General features: G+C 39.2%; 4 protein-coding genes across 4 annotated transcripts; 3 read left to right on the forward strand and 1 right to left on the reverse strand.

Moving 5' to 3' along the window:
* The first annotated feature begins 916 nt into the window (after nucleotides 1-916).
* On the forward strand, nucleotides 917-3379 carry LOC125470923. Its single transcript, XM_048570729.1, has 2 exons — nucleotides 917-1263; nucleotides 2956-3379. The coding sequence occupies exons 1-2, from the start codon at nucleotides 949-951 to the stop codon at nucleotides 3070-3072; spliced, it is 432 nt and encodes a 143-aa protein (XP_048426686.1). The 5' UTR covers nucleotides 917-948; the 3' UTR covers nucleotides 3073-3379.
* Nucleotides 3380-7812: 4433 nt separating this feature from the next.
* On the forward strand, nucleotides 7813-11292 carry LOC125470932 (pentatricopeptide repeat-containing protein At5g02860). The gene is made up of 2 exons (XM_048570746.1): nucleotides 7813-10699; nucleotides 11055-11292. The coding sequence occupies exon 1, from the start codon at nucleotides 7921-7923 to the stop codon at nucleotides 10375-10377; it is 2457 nt and encodes an 818-aa protein (XP_048426703.1). The 5' UTR covers nucleotides 7813-7920; the 3' UTR covers nucleotides 10378-10699; nucleotides 11055-11292.
* A 2355-nt stretch (nucleotides 11293-13647) lies between these two features.
* Nucleotides 13648-15107, forward strand: LOC125470934 (3-oxo-Delta(4,5)-steroid 5-beta-reductase-like). The gene is made up of 2 exons (XM_048570747.1): nucleotides 13648-13808; nucleotides 13908-15107. Exons 1-2 carry the CDS (start codon nucleotides 13770-13772, stop codon nucleotides 15042-15044), a joined length of 1176 nt encoding a protein of 391 aa, XP_048426704.1. The 5' UTR covers nucleotides 13648-13769; the 3' UTR covers nucleotides 15045-15107.
* LOC125470935 lies at nucleotides 15041-16327 on the reverse strand. The gene is made up of 3 exons (XM_048570748.1): nucleotides 16047-16327; nucleotides 15840-15945; nucleotides 15041-15549 (listed from the first exon to the last, which is right to left on the reverse strand). Exons 1-3 carry the CDS (start codon nucleotides 16130-16132, stop codon nucleotides 15400-15402), a joined length of 342 nt encoding a protein of 113 aa, XP_048426705.1. The 5' UTR covers nucleotides 16133-16327; the 3' UTR covers nucleotides 15041-15399.
* Between the last annotated feature and the right edge of the window lie 3458 nt (nucleotides 16328-19785).

Genomic DNA, 19785 nt, shown 5'->3' on the forward strand with positions numbered 1-19785 from the left:
TAAAACGAATACAAAAGTACGAACCAAGCATACCAACTTGAAGATTATGAAGAGTAGATTAAATTTCATTCCTAACTCGAAGGAAATGGTTGCCGAAATCACTAGAAAACTGACAAAACCGCTGGAAAACCCACGGGACTTTGTTACCTCGAACTAGAAAAATGAAAATGGGAAATCTAACACTACAGAGATGTAGGACTTGTCAAGAACTTTTCCATGGACACCAAGATCACCCAAAACGAAGGTCAGACGGAAGAGAAACGTGGGACAAGTTGGAGGGTCAGTGACCCGATCACACCCAAAACGGGTCTACAATCAGGTGCCCATTTTTGGAAACCTAGTGGATTTCCTGGAGGTTTTCCCTCCAATTATAGCATCTTGTGAAAATTACCAAAATGACCCCAACTTCAAACAATTCTAACTTGGAATTAAGATCCGTTTGCGTCTATGCGCTCATGGAATCAAATTCTACCTAACCAACTCAAGAGTTAACCGAAAAAGGTTGAGTAAAATTTGAAATGGTAGAAATACCCTTCATTTCACTTTTGTTGAAACTGAAGAATTAATGAACTAACTTCAATTAAATCTCTGTAATATGTCAAAAATAAAATAAAATACTAATTTTAAGGACAGAATATCACAGTTTTTGTTTAGCAACCCCAACTAATAATACCAAGCTTTTGAGTTATATTAATTATCCAGTGTCAGCGGTACTAAATTTGATGAATGATATAATAAACAGGTATTTATTTAGTACAAGAATGCACTAAACACATGCTATCGTATTATTAATCTTATCCGATGCTTAATATGACCTGCCAAATGAGGCGTTCGTGTAAAGACAACTCAAGATAAAGGGAACAAGGCGGGTTCAGAACACTCTCTCAGTCGCACTCTCAACTCTCCCACTCTCTCTCAAAACGCTATCCCTTGAGCAGACTAAACGACATGGCGGCAACCACAGGCCTCATCTCCTCCAGGACATCCACCTTCCTCTCCGGCGAAACGTCGTCGTTTATCAGCCCTCCTTTCTCCTCCCCATCCTCCTCCCTCAGGTTCGCCCCCGCTAACCTGCGCATGGTGCGTATCCCAACCCTCGCCACTGCCTCGAAGCCGGCCACCACCACCCCCCGCGAGCCCCGCGGCATTATGAAGCCTCGCAAAGTATCGCCTGAGATGCAAGCCCTTGTGGGTGCCCCCGAGATTTCTCGCACCCAGGCTCTGAAGCAGATTTGGGCCCACATTAAGCAGAACAATCTTCAGGTTTACTTTTTTTTTTTAATTTTTTTTGAAGTTTGCATTTTATCGCTTTGTGGTTGATTTTTTGAAAACCCTTTTGTCCATTTGGTGTTTAATTGGTACATTTGTAGTTTTTAGAGAAAAAAAGTGTGGATATGGTTATGTTTGTATGTAATGATTAGATTTTCTTGTTTTTGTGCTGAAATTGCTTGATGTTGTGAATGTGAGTGGATTTTTGCTTGGATAGTTGCGATGGCGTAGATGAAATGTGGGTTTTTGTTGTTAGTATTGTTACTACACTTAGTTTGCTTCCAATGAGTTTTTAACCGGTTTAAGCTCGAATTTTTGAATGTCTTTTGCTTGTTGGAACATGCAATGGACTGTCTTGATGTGTATGAGACTTGAGTTTGTTATTTCTGGATTCGTGACTTCATTACTGCCGTGTATTTAGATGGGTTTATCCTGTTGCTAATGTGGGGTTTTACATATATGGTTTAGGCAATGCTTGAATTGAAAATGAGAAGTGGTGTACTTTGCTATGGCTTAGGTTGGTACTCAGGGTTTCTAGGGTTTGGTATGCTTGTTATTCTGTTTAGATAGGACCGGATAAGGCTGTCCGTATGCAAGATGCGGGGAAGTTTATTATTTTATTCTTAAATTTTTCTCTTTGTTGTTTTCTGGATTCTTTTGTATCTGTTGGAGTTCAGTGTTTCTAGGCTGATAGTTGTGTTAGTTCGCAGCACTTACGGACTACATTTACTTTACGTTTTCTTTCCATACTTTATTTTGTATATTTAAAGTTTTCTTCCGTAGTACTGGTAAGATGGTGTTGTTGCTTGAGTTCTGTTTATTTATGCAAAAGAGAGAAAAAATTTCGCACAATTTCATTGACAGTTTCTTTGCTTTGTTAAGCTTGTTTCTTGTGCAATTTTGTACGCTTTGGCAGTCTGCAATTTTATTTTATTTTAATGGCAAACACTAGTCAAATTTATCTGCACAATACACGTGTTCAAAACTCTTAATTGCAGATCTAACATGTTTTAGAGTTCCAACTTATAAGTAAATGAGATTCACCTGTAAAAATAGAATGGAAATTCTTGGATTACTCTGGTGTTTGATTACGTGAACTCTTTAAAAGATTGCAGACCAATTTTCTTTTGGTTGTATTTGTTTTAGTTTCAACTCACGCGTCTGTTTTTCTATCCGTTAAGTTATTGCTGCATTTGCTAATTCATCGCTCATCTGCCAATGAGGTTCCAGTTTTGCACAAATATAAAGCAATTAGATTGATTGAGCACTTGTTTGCTGATATCGATTCAGGGAAAAAAAATCTGGTTGATAAGTTTAGTTTTTCTTTTGTACATAAATTGATGAAATTTTCTCCATTTCCATTTGATCTGAATCTGGTGTTTCATGTACTTGTTATACAGTTTATTTCTTTTCTTGTGACTATCTAAAGATTCTATTGGAGGCTGAATATATATCGTAATTTAGGATTCAAAGAATAGATGTTTCCCAAGTTTGTTTAGGGGTGCAATAAAGTGAGTGTACTTGCTTGTGGTTTTGATTCCTATTGTGAGTCTGTGGTTAGGGTTGTATTCTGTTTTGTTAATGTTAAACTATCTTATTATCTCCTTGTATGATGCTTAAAATCTATGTTTTATGTTAACAGCCTTTAATTTTTGCTGACTTTGTCCTTTGGTGTCATTCTTCTAGGACCCCCAAAACAAGAAGATCATAGTCTGTGATGAGAAGCTGAAGAAGATCTTTGCAGGGAAGGACCGCGTTGGATTTCTCGAGGTTGCTGGATTGATCACCCCCCATTTCCTTTGAATGACCCTTGTGTAGGAAGAAAGACTTTGGAACTTCGGATCGTTTAAGAAGCAAAATGTTTTTGTACGTGGGGGTTGTGTTGTGGTACCGCTGAAAAGTCATGCTGCTGCATTATGCTTCTCTAAGTGTTTAGTTTTTGTACTTACGGAACTTTAGCTTTAGTTAGAGTTTTGCTTTTGGATTCCTTATCATGTGGTAGGCTTTCTATATTACACAATGTCACTGCTGGGCTGCTTTGCTTAAAAAGCTTTAAATTTGTGGAACTATTGGGGTCCAAGAGTTTTTATTGATGCTATTTCTTCTGACATGACTCATTTGAATGCAGTTGGAATTTTGAACTCTCTCAGGATCCTCATAAAGGGGTCAGTACTACTTGGAGAATGATTTATATGGAACGAGTTTACCAAGATGTGTTGTCTCAATTTATTAGATAGGGACAATTACAATTGTGATGAACCTATTTCATATAAATTCATATTCAATACTCGGAGCAAAATGTGGTTTTATTTGAATCTAAACTTAACCCTCAACTCTTCTTTCTTTCAAACATAGCCACCAAGAAAAATTGAAAAGAAAAAGAAGAGGAAATTCCCTCTCTTTGGACGGGGAAATGTAAAATTACGAAGAAATTTTAAATGAAGGAATTTTTTTTGTAATTTGTGAATTTTTTTTGTTTGGTTATTCTAAAGAACAACATAATTTGAATATGAAAATATTTTACTTTTGACCTCTCACTTATAGAAATTTGGAAATGATACATATCTATAAAGAATTTAAACTTGGGAATTTGAGGTCTTGAATTTATTTATTTATTTATTTATTTTTTTTTTTGTAACGCGGAAGAAATTCCAAGTTTCTATGTTTATGAATCCAAACAAGAGAATTGATGCTTATCAATTTATAAACTTTGACTTTTGTTCAAATTCCAAGTATATTTCTCTCATCAAACCACTTTGTAAATCTCACGGGGCCATGTCACTTGAAATCATTTTTCTATTTTTCCTATATACATATGTTTAAGGGTTTTTATCACCAATAATCCATGAAATTGATTAAACTCATTATTTTAATCCATCACTTCCAAGTTTCTATGTTTATGAATCCAAACAAGAGAATTGATGCATATCAATTTATAAACTTTGACTTTTGTTCAAATTCCAAGTATATTTCTCTCATCAAACCACTTTGTAAATCTCACGGGGCCATGTCACTTGAAATCATTTTTCTATTTTTCCTATATACATATGTTTAAGGGTTTTTATCACCAATTGACACACCCCGACCGAGATCAGAGTGTGCTGGCTGTCACGTGGAAGTGACGTAGCCATGTGCACAGTGCGGAAGCTAGTAAGATAGTAATATAAAAGTACGAATAATTAAAAACTAACATACAAAAGTCAAAGTAAGTGCTAGTGTGAAACGACACAAGTTCAGAGCATAACTCCTAAGCAGTCCAAATTAACATAATACGATAACAGTGCACCCGAAGTGACCCTACATTGGTGCGTGTCTGTCAGAAGCGCCGGAAAGCCCTCTGGGAAACCACCGAACCTGCTAGCTAGCTAAAACCTGGAGGGGCGCAAAACAAAAGCGTGAGTGGGCAAAAACAAAGCTCTTTGAAAACCATTTAATAAAATACATTCTAACCCCTCACCGTAAAACCTGTATACCTCCCAGAAAATAAACATAAGTACGTAGATATAAACATGCCAATCATGCTCAAATTTATGCCATGTCAAAGCCTCATAACAATATGCAAGTGCTCAGTTACAAATCGTATCAATAATATATAGTCTGGCAGCCGGAGTCACCTAACGTGACCTGTACGGCTGCATCTAGAGCTCAAATCTCAATCTCCATAACTAAACCTGCCCACGAGTCGGAACCACCTATAGTGGTCTGTACGACAGGCCTGGGTGTAATACATATAAACGTTCTAGTGCTACGATCACGTGAAGGCTGTGCGAATAATCGCGGGTCACCTACGAGTCGGAACCACCTACAGTGGTCTGTACGACAAGACTGTGCACCTAACTTGGATCCAAGCTGAGTGTGTGGTGCGGGAGGTGAACGACACGTGAAGGACTGTGCCCTACTCTGGGCGGGAGCACTAACACCGGGGGTGCAGGTTATGAGCTCTCTAATCATCTCTAACCACTATTTAATGCGATTGTTAAATAACGCTTACCTGACACTTACCTGTGCCTCCATAGCACCATCATATATACATATATATACATATAATTGAATGTATAAATAACGTATATGTAACTAATCATGCATAACCACCAATAATATAAAAGGAATGGCATATAACAGATAAGCATTTATATAAAATTTCTGGGAATTTTAAGTATATAGGTATATACGGAAAACAAAAGCCCACTCACTGATACGTGGAAGGGTCGTAGCCCCCCTGCCTCGCGTGAGCACGCTCGTCCTCGGGATACGTGTCACCTATATGCGAAAATACTATAAAAACGTTAATTTTAAAGCACATAACCTTCCGTTCAAAATAACTTCTCATACATTGCTCAAAATGGACAATTGAATATACCAACGTGCTCTACACAACCTCAGGATCACAACCATATTTTTAGAAAAAATTTCCACCACCGCACGCGCCGCCACGTGCCGGCCAAGGCACGGCCACACGCGCCGGCCACGCGCAGGCACGTGCCTGGCACGCTGACGGCGTCAACTGACGCTGTTAGGAATATTCCGTCAAAACTGACAGATTCCATTAACGGCGTCAGGAATATTCCGTCAGAATTGACGGAATATTCCGTCACCTTCTCCGTTCAATCTCCGGCGACGTCGCTGGTGCCGGAAACTGGGAAAACCTGCAACTTGGGTTTTCTCGCTCATTTTTCCATCGTTTTTCATGTTTCTTGCACCAAATTAAACCTTAGAACTAGTAGAACACGTCCAAACAAGTTTTAAGGTCTAAAACTACAAGATTATACCTGTCCAAAAACTCCATAACCGGCCAAGCTCGAACCAGGCTATTCTGACGTCCACTTCCGTCCAACGATACACTCCGAGGCTCCTTGGGACCTCACAAACACAACTACAAGCTTCAAAATCCCAAAAACTACCTAGGTTAATCTTGCATGAACAGTACACGAATCTGCCATTGTAGAATCAAAGTGAAAACAACAGATTTCATACCTGAAAATGGTATGATCGTGCTCCCCTCGACCTCACGATCTCGACTGTGATCTCAGATTCTTCGATCTGTGGTGAAATGGTGTAGTTGTGTGTGTGTGTCCGTACCAGTTCAAAGGAAGAGGAAGAAGAAAGGGAACTCGGGAGAGAGAGAGACAGGGAAAGCGACAGAGGAATAAGGAGAGTGAGGGTGTGGCCCAGATCGTGCCAACACACATACAAAACAACCAATAACTTAACATAAACGAACTAGGGTTAAAAATGTCATTTCACATGCACGTTTTAGATAATTTTGGGACGGGATGTCACACCAATAATCCATGAAATTGATTAAACTCATTATTTTAATCCATCACTTTCAAAATCAATCAATGCCTTTCCTCACATTCATTACCGCACATGAATTTAGCCATTCGGTTTAAATTCTGTCACCTGTTTGTATGTGAGACCCACAAATCCAATAAAATGATGACACGTGGATTACACAAAATAAGGATTTTTGTAACATTTATCCAGCTCGTCATTTTAGTCCCTGAGTTTCAAAAATCAATAAATTTGGTCCCTGATTTTCATTACCGCACATCACTTGTCATTTCGTTAAAAATTCGTCAATATTTTTGGTTAGTGTGCTGATGTGGTCCTACTAATTTGATTATATGGCGCCACGTAGACTAACTATAGGAAACTATTGTTTTTTTAAGAGTGAACCAATTGACAAGTATTTTGTACCGGCATTTCTCTCGCATCCCACAACCCCAATTGGAAAAAAAAAAAATCAATCTAAATTCAATAAATTGAATCCAAATTTAATTCAAATTTGATAGGATTATAACCAACTAGAGTGAATGATTAGTGAGTTCAGGAAGACCAGGTGCTTTAGTGGTATCATGGTGCCTTACTATTCTTGTTGAGCATACCAAATTGAGGATGATGATGTCTTTTTTTTATTTTAGTTTTTAGTTTCTTATTTTACTTTTAGTTTTAAATCTTAAAAAAAAAAATCTTATAATTAATCCATGTTGCGTCATATGATTGGATTAGTGGGACCACATTAACACACTAACAAAAAATATTGATGAAACTTTAACAGAATGACTAAACTGATGTGTGGTAAAAGACAGGGACCAAATTTATGGATTTTTGAAACTCATGGACCAATATGAGGAGTTGGATGAATGTTAGAGACCATTTGCAATAAAAACCCTTATTTTGTGTAATCCACTTGTTACCATTTTATTGGATTTGTGGGGGCCACATACAAACTAATAGAATAAATAACGAAATCTAAACAGAATGACCAAATTGATATGCGGTAATGAAAGTCAGATACGACACTAATTGATTTTGAAAGTGAGATTAAAATAATAAGTTTGATCAGCCTCAGAACCATTAATGATAAAAACTTTAGATTAATTAATATTATCTACGTACATAAATAACATAAATTTCTTTATAATTGAAATATTTCTCTTCACTTTGTCAGGGACCCACCTCCAAACTCGAATTCATGTCCAAAAATGGAAAACGAACTTTCTTTGGTGGAAGAAAACGAAAATATCACAATTTCCCTCGAAGATAAGCTTGTCCAACGCCAAAACCGAAGCCAAGAGTAACAAAATGTACCAAAGTCTCACACCAAAACCCAGCCACTAAACCCAAAACCTTCTCACTCTATCTTCAATGGCAGAGCAAATAGCTCTCCCTCTTCTCCTTCCCAACCCACCTCCCTCCTCCAGACCCTTCTTCCAAACCCACCACCAACCCCCAAACCCAGCCACTCCCCCACCGCCTCCCATGACCCCTCTCCTCCAAGAGCTCCTCCTCCACCCAAACCCCTCCACCCCACAAACCCAAAACCCCTCTTCCCCTCCCACCCTCCCCAGAGCTCGCACTCGCATCGGCAGGTCACGCGACTCCAACCGCGGCAAGCCCTGGTCCCACCACCGTCTCTCCTCCCAAGGTCAGCATATCCTCCACTCCTTTCTCGACCCACAATTCGATTCCTCCGAATTAGGTGAGAAACTTGTTGGTTTAGTTGAAATGCATAGGGATGAATTTGGTTCTAGCTTGGACTCTCTTGCTTTGGATTTACTGGGTATTGTTAAAGGTTTAAGCTTTCACAAGAAATTTGACTTGGCGATTAGTGTTTTCGAGTGGTTTAAGAAACGTGAGGATTGTGATTCGGTTTTGAGTGGCTCTGTTGTTGCTGTGATTATTAGTATTCTTGGGAAAGTGGGTCGGGTTTCGAATGCAACTTCGTTGTTTCAGAATTTGCACAAGGAAGGTTTTGCTCTTGATGTTTATGCTTATACTTCTTTGATTACTGCTTGTGCTAGTAATGGGAGGTATCGGGAGGCGGTTTCAGTTTTTAAGAAAATGGAGGAAGAGGGGTGTAGGCCGACTTTGATAACTTACAATGTGATTTTGAATGTGTACGGAAAAATGGGTATGCCTTGGCACAAGATTAGAGCTCTTGTGGAGGGTATGAAAAGTGCCGGGATTACCCCAGATTCTTATACATATAATACGCTTATTACTTGTTGTAGGCGCGGGTCTTTGTATGTGGAGGCTGCTGAGGTTTTTCAGGACATGAAAACAGATGGGTTTGTGCCTGATAAGGTTACATATAATGCATTGTTGGATGTATATGGGAAGTCTAGGCGGACAAAGGAAGCAATGGAGGTATTGAAGGACATGGAGTTTAATGGGTTTTCTCCCAGCATTGTGTCTTACAATTCGTTGATATCGGCTTATGCAAGAGATGGTTTGCTGGAGGAGGCAACAGCCCTGAAAACCCAGATGGTGGAGAAAGGGATTAAACCCGATGTTTTTACTTACACCACCCTTTTGTCAGGATATGAGAAGGCTGGGAAGGATGAGCCAGCAATGAGAGTTTTTGAGGAGATGAAAAGTTTTGGTTGCAAACCAAACATTTGTACCTTTAACGCCCTTATTAAGATGCATGGTAACAGGGGAAATTTTGCTGAGATGATGAAAGTTTTTGAAGAGATTAAGATATGTAAGTGCACCCCTGACATAGTTACTTGGAACACACTTTTGGCTGTGTTTGGCCAAAACGGGATGGACTCGGAAGTTTCAGGAGTGTTCAGGGAGATGAAGAGAGCAGGGTTTGTACCGGAGAGGGATACTTTCAACACTCTAATAAGTGCATACAGCCGGTGTGGTTCTTTTGACCAAGCTATGGCTGTGTATAAAAGAATGCTGGAAGCTGGTGTTACTCCAGACCTCTCCTCCTATAATGCTGTTTTGGCAGCACTGGCTCGAGGTGGCCTTTGGCAACAGTCTGAGAAAATACTTGCCGAAATGCAGAATGGTCGCTGCAAACCCAATGAGCTTACATATAGTTCTCTGCTCCACGCTTATGCCAATGGCAAGGAAAATGAGCGCATGCATATTCTTGCTGAAGAAATATACTCTGGTGTAATTGAACCCCACGTTGTTCTCTTGAAGACACTTGTTCTCGTTTTTAGTAAGAGTGACCTCTTGATGGAAACAGAACATGCCTTCTTGGAACTGAGAAGAAAAGGGTTTTCACCTGACATAACTACCTTGAATGCGATGCTATCAATATATGGCCGGAGGCAGATGTTTTCGAAGACAAGTGAGATTTTGAAATTTATGAATGAGATGGGATATACTCCTAGCTTGACAACTTACAATAGTTTGATGTATATGTACAGTCGCTCAGAAGATTTCGAGAAATCAGAACAGTTTCTAAGGGAGATAATGGAGAAGGGAACAAAGCCTGATATAATTTCGTACAACACTGTCATTTTTGCCTATTGTAGAAATGGTCATATGAGAGAGGCTTCACGGATATTCTCAGAAATGAGGGGCGCTGGGATTTCTCCAGATGTGATCACTTACAATACCTTTGTGGCAAGTTATGCATCTGATTCATTGTTTGAGGAAGCTATTGATGTGGTCCACTACATGATTAAGAATGGCTGCAAACCAAACCAGAACACATACAACTCCATTGTGGATTGGTACTGTAAGCACAACCGACGGGATGATGGAGTTAAGTTTGTCAATAACCTTCGCAATCTTAATCCGCATATTTCCGAGGGGGAGGAGTCTAGATTACTAGACCGAATTAAAAATAAGTGGTCATAATTAGTTTCTCCTGTATGAATGGGGTTGCTGCTCGATTGGCTTAGTTTGAGCCTTGAAGGCTTTTGTACATCAAGTCGTTCATTACCTCTTGTGATGCTCATGTTATATATATTTTGTTCGGGCATGGAGACGAGGAGGATGTAATCGTCTTGTTGTACATGACTTTGTTGTTTCTCGGAAAGGCTAGCTGCAGGACATTGTGAATATTTTGTAACTGAACAAATTAAGCTACATGTTTGTTCAGTTTCAATTTAAATGGCCTGCAGCGTATTTTGTATAGATAAAGCTGAGATGAAGCAGCGGGTGCTGAGTAACTTTCGAGGTATGTACAATTAACTCTTCGTCGTTAACAAAACTTGCCTGTAACTGCAGCAGCTTTGTTTATTTTGATAGCAACAATCTTTTGTATGATCAAAGGTTAAACTTTTCTATTTGGGATTTTAAAGTTTTATCCGAGATTATAATTGAACGTTATAAACGAATCTAATTATGTATCTTCCTTATACTTTGCTTGTTTATCTGTATATGAGCCAATAATTAAAGTTTTGCGTGATCCTATTCGTACCACGTTTATTGATCACATTCATGGTTTCTTTAAGTAAATATATTATATGGTTGCCCTTGGAGTTACAGATAATCATGCATATGACTTCATCATTCGCATTAATTGCCTGCAGTTTGGCCCATTGCTATTGGTGAGAAACTGAGCAAGAAGAAAACTACACACATTTTCTGATAAGAGTAGGATTTTTATTCAAGAATATTATGCCATGAAACGAACAGCACATACCTGCATTCGAGGTTCTGCGTTCGGTTCACCTTTTCTCTAATGTCGCTTGTATGAAAAATAGGAGACTAGCTACATGCAATTGTTTGTTGCTCAATGATAATAGAATCATCAATTTGTTTGGATTATTCTAGTGTACGCACTTTGTTTCGATTAATCACAATTCGTAGATAAAATGCATCTGAAACGTGTTTGTTAAATCTAAACTTAGTACTTTGTTTCGATTAATCACAGCTACTCCAAAGAAAACATTTTCTTGATAAGAAGCTTTGGGTGGTGGTCATTGGATTTTGGGGTTTCGGATACCATCTTCAAGAGAGTGTTTTTTCTTTCCTCTCCAGCTTAGTAACCCCAGAAGCTACAAGCATTTTCATGGATAAAGTTCTTGGTTGAAAATCTCTAAAAATATCTATGAAAATGCTTGCTTAAATCCTTAATTCCAAACTCATTTGTTTTTGGGTTGAAACATTATCATAACCAAGAGAGTGTTTTACGGGTTCAAGACCTCCTTTCTGTGTTTGTCATTGTAAACTCAGACCTGCAAATCATTTTTCTCTTGTTCAAAAACTTGGTGCTAACTCACCCACATATGTTTCATGGGAATGTTTGCATGGCGTCCTGATCTCAAGTATATTTTCAAATCTTCATATAGATCTTAGTGAAGGATTTTCGGTTGCTTTTATCATATGTTTATTTGAAGAAACTGACTTTGTATTTGTAGAATCCAAAGTTGCATCTCGCATTTCTGTATCATTTGCATAGTTTTGATTCCGTTCTCGGTGCCACAAAATGATGAGTTCAGAAGATGGATATGCCATCTTTGTGAATACTGAATGTAATGCTGCTAGGTGAATGTTGCATAAAGGTACAAGCTGCTCCATAAAATAGGTATAGGAATTGAGCTTTTGTGGTATACTTTGTATGAATATTTATTTTACACTAGTGGACCGGCCCCCAATTTTTTAACTGAGTTAAGGTTTTTTTTTTTTTTTTTTTTTTTTTTCGGGGAAGCCGGGTCCTTGACGGAGGAAGATCCGTCAATCTTGTCCGTTCATCGTACATCGTTTATCGTATATCGTACAATGTCCGTTCATCGTACATTGTACATTGTCCGTTCATGTACATCGAAAGGATGCAGAGAGGATTCTGTTTGGTTTTTCGGAACTTTGACGTGTGTACTTTGACTTGGTTGCACATATACTTGTTAATGCTACTTGCTGTCATAGTGCTTGCTTAATAAATTGATATGTGAATGTGTTCAACTTTGTGAATTATATTGTAACCAGACTTTTTCGGACTAGATTAGCTTGATGATTGAAATGGATTGGCTTAGAATTGATTATGCTGCATTGGCTTGATGAAACGTTTGATGTAGTGTTAGACTAAGAAGTAAGAGAATTAACAAATTCTAATATTATATTATTTAATCATATGTATTAATATTTTGTTATTAATTCTTTTTTTTTTTCTTAAAAATCTCGTCCTCTCTCTCGAAAGCCGACCCCTATTCCGCAGTTGCAGATCAATCAAAAGCCAATTCTAGATTAAATCAAAATCCAGCTCAAAATCAAAACTCAATGCAAAATCAAAACCCAAATTAAATAAAAAATAAAGATGAATGACTCAAGCCACTGTCGTCCCAATCCAAGACCTTCACTAGCATCTTCATTGCCATCGTGGGTGCCGGCGTCTTCGGCCTTCCATATTCCATCAAGTGCACCGGGTGGCTCATGAGCCTCCTCACGTTCCTCCCCATCATGTTCCCTACGAACCATTGGGTTCATAACGAACCATTGGGTTCATAACGAACCATTGGGTTCACAAAGATCTCGTGTTTTGAGGATTTGGGTTTCCACGAAGACCATTGGCGGCGATGCAGGTCCATTGTCAATCATGTGAACGACAAGTCCGAGATTGAAGCGGTACACGATCTTAGCCAGTCCCGTTGTTTTCGGGGTTCTCGTTAAGACCTTCTAGTGAAGGTTTTAGTTGAGCTGAGTTCTCTTTAATTTCATTAAACTTAATCAAGCATGAAACAAACATGAGACTGATGTAATAAGTAGTATGATCCAGTCCAATCCAGTTTAAAGTTCGTGAAAGCAAACAAACGCATCATAAGTTTATTTTTTGCAGTTGTGCTTTGTGTCACTGACAAATTTATAATTAGCTGACTAGCTCATTTGATTAGTCTGCTGCGTAGGTAGCGTCTTTAGTTGCACTTGATGCAAATTTTTAGTTTTTGAATGAGTTTATAAAAAAAATGGTAAACACACATCATTTTTAATCTCTCATGTACTAATGTTTAATTATATCTTATTTATTTATTTCGATAGTGATTAATAAAAAAAAAAAAAAGGGATGTGAATAACTAAACGTAACGTGTGAAAATCGCCACCGAAAAAAGGACGTGAATAAGCGTCGTGACGGCAAAACCAGTCCCAAACTGACACGACAGCAAAACCAGACATAAATGGCCACCGAAAAAAGGATAGTCACCACGCAAAGGTTTGAAGATAAGATTCCCATCTCCCAAATATAACAGATGACCATTATGCTCAGAAAGTAGCAGCGGTGGTGGGCAGGAGGAACCAGAAACAACACAAAAATGAGCTGGTGGTGGGCAGGAGCCATTGGAGCTGCAAAGGTAAGCCCTTTCTCCACAAACCCATTCTTTTTTTCTTCCTTCAATCTTCCAAATTAGTTTCCATGATCATTTTCTAACAAGCCTCACCGTCACCAACAGAAAACTTTTGATCCCAATGATGTGCCGCCCAAATACCAGAGCGTGGCTCTGGTTCTCGGCATCACTGGGATAGTCGGCAATAGCCTTGCCGAGATTCTCCCCCTGGCCGACACACCCGGCGGGCCATGGAAGGTATATGGTGTGGCCCGCCGGCCTCGTCCGGCGTGGAACGCTGATCATTCGATTGAATACATTCAGTGTGATCTCTCAGACCCTCATCAAACACATGCTCAGCTGTCCCAGCTGACCGATGTCACTCATGTATTTTATGTGACGTGGGCAAGTAAGCCCACGGAAGCTGAGAACTGTGAGGTCAACGGCAACATGTTTCGGAACTTGCTGGATGCTGTGATCCCAAATGCACCAAATCTGCAGCACATATGCTTGCAAACGGGCCGGAAGCACTATCTCGGTCCGTTTGAGATGTTGGGCAAGGTCGAGCCTCATGAGCCACCGTTTCACGAAGACCTTCCGAGGCTCGACGTGCCCAATTTTTACCACACATTGGAGGACATTTTGTTTGAGGAGGTGAAGAAAAAGGAGGGTTTGACATGGTCAGTGCACAGGCCTAGCGTGATATTCGGGTTTTCGCCTTATAGCTTGATGAACATTGTGGGGAGCCTCTGCATTTATGCCGCAATATGTAAGCACGAGGGGAAGAAACTGAGGTTTACGGGGAGCAGAGGGGCGTGGAACGGGTACTGGGATGTCTCGGACGCTGACTTGATAGCCGAGCACCAGATTTGGGCAGCAGTTGATCCATATGCCAAGAATGAGGCTTTCAATTGCAGCAATGGGGATGTGTTTAAGTGGAAGCATATGTTCAGGGTTTTGGCAGAGCAGTTCGAGCTTGAGATTGAGGACCTTGGCGAGGAGGGCGGATCGGAGGCGAGCTTGGAGGAGATGATGAAAGATAAGGGGCCGGTGTGGGACGAGATTGTGGAAGAGAAGGGTCTGGTTCCTACCAAGTTGGAAGAAGTTGGCAACTGGTGGTTTGTGGATATATTGTTTGGAGTTGAGACAAGTCTGGACAGCATGAACAAGAGCAAAGAACATGGTTTTGTGGGGTTCAGGAATTCAAAGACGTCGTTTTTAACTTGGATTGACAGGATGAAATCTCAGAGACTTGTTCCTTGATGTTCTTGTTACAAAATCGTTGTTGTAATAAATGTTCAATAAAAAATAAAACCGGAAGATATACATGCTTGCGTTGTTAAACAAGTAGCCATGCAAAACATGTACAAACATTTCAGGGTTTGGAAAGGTGTAGAGCCAGCTGCTCATCAGAGACCTTAACTTCAATGCATGCTCCCAATGATGCAGCAAGCCTTGCAGCTAACTGATGCTTACACCGGACAACAAGAAACATGGTAAAAATTACAACACTTTCCTACTTTTTTCGTTTTTGATTTCAAGGAACTTAAAAATGGATAAGGAAGTTTGAATATCCCTCCACGTCGTTTAGATTAGATTGATTAGAATAACGCTCGAATCAATTGAAAAATTGGATGAGCAAGAGAGGAGGCTCACTCACACAAAGCTGCTCTCCTTTGTTTATGATGTCGTAGAAGAATGAATAACAAGCACAATACTGCTCGGCAAAGCAGAAGCACTCCTCCTTCCTCCGCGATTCTCCGACGACCTAAACAGACAACAGAAAATGAGAATTGGGATTTCATTTTTCACTTTACATCAAATAAATTTATGATTATTTGGCCCAAACGAACATGATTCATTTCCAGATTTGATTTACACGAGTGACCAAGTTTCTTATCTTTTTGGCTAAACAAGAGCATAAAACAAACAAATTTGTGCTCAAATTCAAGTAGTTTCATCCAAATTTCAAGTAATGTTCATCCAAGCTACTAAATCTAGTGGAAAACAAAACAAGTATGCAAAACAAACCCAGAATTTGATTTGCAAAAATTAAACCTGAAAGATGGAACGTCCACTGGGCTCACCCAAAACCCTCTTGATACCACTCTGATCCACTATCCTCGTTGCTTTCTCCCAGTTCTTACCAAACAAGAAATGCAGGCTGAAATTTTCCCAGTAACCAAACACTCAATAACACAAATTGGAACAATTAATTCAAACGAAATTAAAAGGGAATTTGAAATGTGATGAGTAGAGACTAACACGGAGAGCTGATCGTTGGTGACTGAACGAGTTGACTCAATCGCCTTCCACACTGCCTCTGCAACCAAGCTACTTGCATTGCTCATTTTCTCACCCTTTCACTCTCTACAAAAGACGGGTCTGACGGTAGAGCTGCTTGAGGAAGCTCAGGTAATAGGGTTTGTAGTACCTAAATCTGACTCGTTCCCTAGCAAATGTTTGACAATGGCTACTGGCATTCTGCGGAGATGAAGCATCTTTTTTCACACCATCTTTTCAACTATTTTTTAGAATGACAAATTTCCCTTATAATTTTCCGAATGATGTTGGCTTATATAACTGTATGGAATTTTTACACAAGTATCACCTCAACTATCAAGCATGTGGGTCAATACTACCTGCACTTATAATTTTTTAATTTTTACCACTAAACTCTCTTAAAGGTTGAAATCTACCATCTACGTCGCTTAAAACATGTCAGGCACCCCTCACGTGAAGGGATATCTTTGTCAATTACTTTCTAGGGTTCGTTGGAATCACTTTTTATGAAGTCAAAATGTATTTTTTTGTAGCGGCGTAGGAGTGGTCATGAAGAAAATGGAGAAGTTGATTTCCGGTTTGATTTTGGCAAGAGTTGTTGAAGAATTGAGGTGAAAATTATGCAAAAATCTAGTCTTTCATTTACAGTGAGTTTTTGTGATTTTCTTATGTAGGTCAGGAAGTGGTGTGTAGTTCACCTTAATTTATTCAAATATTAATTTTTCAAACTCTTATGGAGGGAACTGTCAAACTGAGATTGTACAAGCCACCAATTTGGCGCCATATTGACTTGGGAAGTATTATTTTGGAGTCAATTTGATTCTAGTCAACCCCACGAAATTAATTGATGAAAATACCACTACAAGTGACATGTTTTAACGGCAAGATAGATGGAAAGTAACGTAAATGGTTGATTCTAATAGTTAAGAGAGTCCATATGGTAAAAAATGAAAATTGAAAGTTTAGGTGGTATTATCGCACATGCATAGAAGTTCAAGTGATGCTTGCATAAAAAAACTTAACTGAATAATTATAGGGGAAGAAGGTTCATGTGGCGGCAAGAGAGAAAAAAGAGAGAATTAGTGAAATTTGAGGTGTGTATTATCTCAATTTATTGTGGCTTTATTTATAGTAGTAAGAAATGAAAAATCTTTGTCTTTCAAGTAATACATCTTATTAGGACACTACCTAAAAGATAGTTGTTGATCCTAAAAACTACCAAGCCTACGTGGCGCGCATGCTGAGTAATTAATAAGCTAACTACATCCTTCGGTTGTGTGCGGGGCGTGCCAACTTGTCGACTGAACTCAGCCGAGGAGTAAAATGTGTTGATGTCACGTTGGGCAGACTGCTGACTTCTTGATCTTGCGACTGCGGCTGAGGAAGGAACATATCTCGGCCTTCGGGTTCTAGAGCTTGAAGTCAAGGCTGCTAGTTCTGCGAAGTTCAATATCAAATTCGACTTTCAATGTGCCGAATAGAGTAACTTGTAACACTTCACTTTGCCGAGAAGGCTAATGAGATAACCTCTGCCAATAAGGATTAAAAAATCCTTCTTGACCGAGATTTGGATAGATAACCAGTCGGCCTCGACGCAGTGTTGTTTATCCAAATTGAAGGTGCTCCGCGGTCGACTGATTCTACGACAACAGTGCTATTTATCCAAATTGAATATGTCACCGGTTGCCTTCACAGTGCTGTTTATCCAAATTGAAGATGTGTTGGTGAAAAAAGAAAATAAAAAATCTCAAGGTTGTTGAGAGGTTTTGCGGAAAGCAAGAGTTTGCACATGGCAATTTGTGTGTTGAATTGGAGAGGCTTGAATGTTGCACAACCTTCTCTATTTAGAGTGAAGATTAAACCCCACTGCTTGGCATGGCTTGATACTCATGGAGAGTCCTAATTGGATTCTATCTTGTGGAATTGCATTTGGCTATGGGCTATATCTCCTATCCTTTAGCCAATGATCATATTTCTTTGTGCTGATAAGCGTCCCGTTTTGAAATATGCTCTAATAATATGCATGTATGGCTGACCAACGCCAAGCACACGTGGCTGACCAAATCCAATTTGGCATCCTCATCTTTATGCGTGCATTAATATCTCTGCCAATCAATATCCATTTGCCAACAATGCAGTAATGTATTAGGACTCTTGATAAAATGCCTTGATGTTCTACACGTTGCAGATACCTATCCAATTTGCCACTGGAACTTATCCCATTTGCAAGTTACCAATGCGTGCATGAAGACCATGCATCCCAACAATTCTAAAGACCATGCATCCCAACAATTCTAATCAAATCCCCATGCTGATATATTTAGCCATGACCATGCATGAAGGCCAGTATGCTTATGCTCTATCATCCTACGAATCAATTGGGATTTGGACAAAAATTAGGTTTAAATAATTTAATATATTACTAAGAGATAATATCATGATTAAAATCACAATATTATTTCTCAATAATAATTTAAAATCATTTCAACCACTTTGTCATTCAACGGTCTGAAATTCTGCTCATTCAACGGCCTCTATTACTCGGGCCAATAGTGTAAAATTGGGTCCAAAAATTGCCCCCCAGTTTCCTTGAGCTTCGGCTTTTAAGCTGAATGGTTAAGAAAATTAATCATCTATACCAATAAAATGTCGTTGTATCGCCAGAAAAAATCTCTCTCGGCAATAATCAAATCACAACCAAATAACATCATGGTCCCCTCAGCCAATACAAATACCAAATGAATTATGATCATTAAATCTTTGCATGCCATCCTTTTTGGCCGAGATTTGTCCTATTGCAAACGTTGCCTTGCCGAATTATACTGTGGTCGAGCTCGACCAATTCATACGGTCGAGAAACAAAACTTGCAAATAGGGCTGAGAAAACTGGGCCAAGAAAAAGATAGGTAGCCGAGAGAATTGGGCCAAGAAAACTGATTCTTGGTAGCACCTAAACCACTGCTGAGTCAGTGCGTGCAAATATAGCAAGAATGAGTTCACGCATATATCTCTTGGTGAGTGCAGAAATGTTTAGTCGTTCGTACCACACATCACCCCTTTTGAACATGATCCTCCTGTTACCCTTGCTCTTGATTTTGTTACATAGAGAACTTCCACCTCCTCGTATGATTCCATGTGCTATGAAAATCTGATTTTCTTTTTTAGCAAGGCAAAGTAGCTGAGGCGTTGATGTCTAGGAAGAAAGACAACTCCCACCGATTGCATGTTGAAGTTTGAGGCCATTATGCACACTTTATACATCGTTGTCGATAACAAAGAAGTTTATCATTACAGCTACGGTCGAAGAAATATATGGTCGAGGACAGTTATGGTCGAAGAAATATATGGCAAAAAGTTAAAGAAAGTACAACCACCCCACCAAAGAAGTTTATCACCTTTCTCCACATATGCCAATTTATATTTTTTCAACACTGGTGAGAGCCCACCATGGCACCATACATGCATAATATCATCTTCTCAATAAGTGCAACCATACGCAGAGACCCAATAATCATATTTCCAAACGTGTGGGACTCGGTCGAGTGTAATTTTGAAGACTAGAGTGACACAATCACTACGGCTGAATACCAACCAACAAACTTCACCGCCCAACACAAATATTTATTCGGTGAAAAGCATCTTGATGTATTTGGTAATGACAAAAGCCTAACTGAATGTAAATTAGCATGACACAATGCTGCCCCCCTTATTTTCTTACGTA

This window comes from the organism of the source record quoted next, unplaced genomic scaffold, assembly GCF_019419815.1.
Source record: "Pyrus x bretschneideri cultivar Hongxiangsu unplaced genomic scaffold, Pyrus_bretschneideri_v1 Contig55, whole genome shotgun sequence".
In the NCBI taxonomy this organism is placed as follows: Eukaryota; Viridiplantae; Streptophyta; class Magnoliopsida; order Rosales; family Rosaceae; genus Pyrus; species Pyrus x bretschneideri.